Below are 2,738 nucleotides of genomic sequence, written 5' to 3'. Positions count from 1 at the left end.
ATACACGCATACATGAATACATATCAGGTGACCAAAAGGTTGCCTTATCATTTAACACATAGATAATCAATTTAACCCTTTTCTTACCTTATCTACATTGAAATAGTCTGCAGTGTTTCAATTAATTTTGAAAATAATAAAGAATTTAGTGAATTAAATTTGTCAGAATGGACTAGGCAGAGCAGGAGGATGCATATGGATGGAAAGGGTTGCTGAAGAGGTCACAGATGTATGACGAAAGATTTCTGGACATACGGTAAAATAAATACAATAATAAATGAGTGAAGAATGAATATATAACGTATGTGTTTGTTTGGTAATAAAAAGAAAGTCCTAAAAAATTAATGACTAACCCGAAATACAACAACATCTGTTTCAACACATGATTTCACATCAGGAATCTTACAAAACAAATTAATAAATGTAACTTTGTCATTATTACGCTAGTATTTGGAACATGAAATTAAAATGAAATTTGGATAAAAGGCTTTTGTGCAGATTATTTTAAAACAGAAAATTTATAACATTGAACCAAGGGTGGCCTCCTGAGCATTAGTATGAAAAAAGTTAATTGTTAATTGCAGCGTGGCTTTTGGGTCACCCTGTACAAAGTTCAGCCTGCAATGTCCAGTCAAGGTACTAGATTCATACAGAAAACATACATAAAACAACACAATACGAAATGTAGTTAATTTACATTGTTTTTATTTATTTATAAAGAGGCAAAAAATAGATTCGTGTCCTTCCTGAATGGAAAGTGAATGTCACAGTATCACAGCATATGGTGTCTCAGAAGACAAGACTGTAGACAACTTAACAAAGTTCTGTTGCCTGATTTGAGCAGTATTGTTAGTGTAGATTCAACGTTAAGCAGCTTAATGTGGATTAAATAGGTGCAGAAATCCAAACATTGACCACACAGCAGGGCTTCATTTTCTGAAAAAAAAAAAAAAAAGTTAATAACATTTATATGTGTGAGTGAAGAAAAAAAATTATAGAGATTATAGTTTTAGTGGAAATTAGGATCAGTAGGAGATTCTTGTTACTAAGTCCCAGATTAACAGCTGACCAGCAGAGCGATTGTTTATCTTAGATCCTTTATTGTTTACTTGTTTCAGTCATTGGACTGCAGCCATGCCTTGAAGTGTTTTACTCAAATGAATTGATGCCAGTACTTATATTTTTTAAAGCCTGGTACTTATTCTAATGGTCTCTTTTGCTGAACTGCTAAGTTATGAAGATGTAGGCATCAACTGTCAAGGAGACAAACACAGACAGACACACACACATTTATATATACACACACACATTTATATATACACACACACATTTATATATATACACACACACAGAGGTTTCTTTCAGAAGGGGTAGACCCAGGAAGACATGGGATGTGGTGGTGAAATATGATCTTTAGTTGTTGAACCTCATCCAAGTGACTGAAATTTTTGGATATTTGCTGTTCTGGAGAAGACATGTCAAGCCAAGTAGCCAAGTGTATCATAGTCGTTGCCAATGCCAGTGACACATTAGAGGCACCTGTGCCGGTGACACATAAGAGGCATCCATGCTGGTGACATGTAAAAAACACCTGATATACACAGTAAAGTGGTTGGCATTATGAAGGGCAACTAACCATAGAAGCCAAGCCAAAACAGAATGGAGCCTGGTGCAGCCCTCCAGTTTACCAGCTCACCATCTAACTCATGCCAACATTGAAAACAGATATTAAATGATGATGATGATAATGTATGTATGTACATATATATATGTGTGCGTGTGTGTATATATCATCATCATTGTTTAACGTCCGTTTTCCATGCTGGCATAGGTTGGATGGTTCGACTAGGGTCTGGAAAGCCAGGAGGCTACACCAGGCTCTAGTCTGATCTGGCAGTGTTTCTACAGCTGGATGCCCTGCCTAACACCAACCACTCTGAGAGTGTAGTGGGTGCTTTTTTTACATGCCACCGGCACAGGGGCCAGAGGGGGCTGGCATCGACCATGATCGGATTGTGCTTTTTACGTGCCACCGGCACGGGAGCTAGTTAAAGCGGCATTGGCATCAGCCATGTTTGGATGGTGTCATTTATGTGCCACCGGCATGGGGACCACAACTACAATTTCTATTTGATTGTGATTTGATTTTATTTTGATTTTGATGCACTTGACTCAATAGGTCTCCTCAAGCACGGCATGTCTCTCTCTGATCCAAGGTGCTTTTTGAGTGGGCTGGTTATGTGACACTGGTGTAGGTTACAGCTGTGAACTCACTTTATTTGCCAGGTCTTTTCAGTTACAGTATATCTCTAGAGGTCTCAGTTTTTCGTTATTACCTCTGTGGGGCCCAATGTTTGAAGGTCATGCTTCACCACCTCAACCCATGTCTTCTTGGGTCTCCCTCTACCCCGGATTCCTTCCACTGTTTGGGAGTGGTACTTCTTCACACAGCTCTCCTCATCCATCTATAATACATGACCATACCAATGCAAACGTCTCTCTTGCATGCCACATCTGATTCTTCTTATGTCCAACATTTCTCTCAGGGCGCTTACACTCTGTCACGTGTGCACACTGACATTACACATCCAGCGGATTATGCTAGCTTCATTTCTTTCGAGCCTACGCATGTCTTCAGCAGTCACGGCCCATGTCTCACTACCATGAAGCATGGCAGTTCGCACAAACTGCTGTTCACTCTGAGCGAGAGGCCCTTTGTCACCAGTAGGAGTAGAAAC

The 2,738-nt window shown here is 39.4% G+C and overlaps 1 protein-coding gene across 2 annotated transcripts in view; it reads right to left on the bottom strand.

The window, feature by feature from the left end:
* Positions 1 to 683: 683 nt before the first annotated feature.
* Positions 684 to 2,738, bottom strand: part of LOC106867621 (AP-4 complex subunit epsilon-1) — a 38,902-nt gene continuing 36,847 nt past the window's right edge. For both annotated transcript variants that reach the window (XM_014912543.2, XM_014912544.2), the window contains exon 23: positions 684 to 936. In XM_014912543.2, coding sequence (XP_014768029.1) covers positions 773 to 936 — 164 coding nt within the window. In that variant the 3' untranslated portion in view covers positions 684 to 772. The remainder of the gene's footprint in view (positions 937 to 2,738) is intronic.

Source organism: Octopus bimaculoides, chromosome 9 (assembly GCF_001194135.2).
Source record: "Octopus bimaculoides isolate UCB-OBI-ISO-001 chromosome 9, ASM119413v2, whole genome shotgun sequence".
Taxonomy (NCBI): domain Eukaryota; kingdom Metazoa; phylum Mollusca; class Cephalopoda; order Octopoda; family Octopodidae; genus Octopus; species Octopus bimaculoides.
The sequence above is the reverse complement of the archived record's forward strand: the minus strand, read 5'-3'. Positions and strand labels throughout refer to the sequence as shown.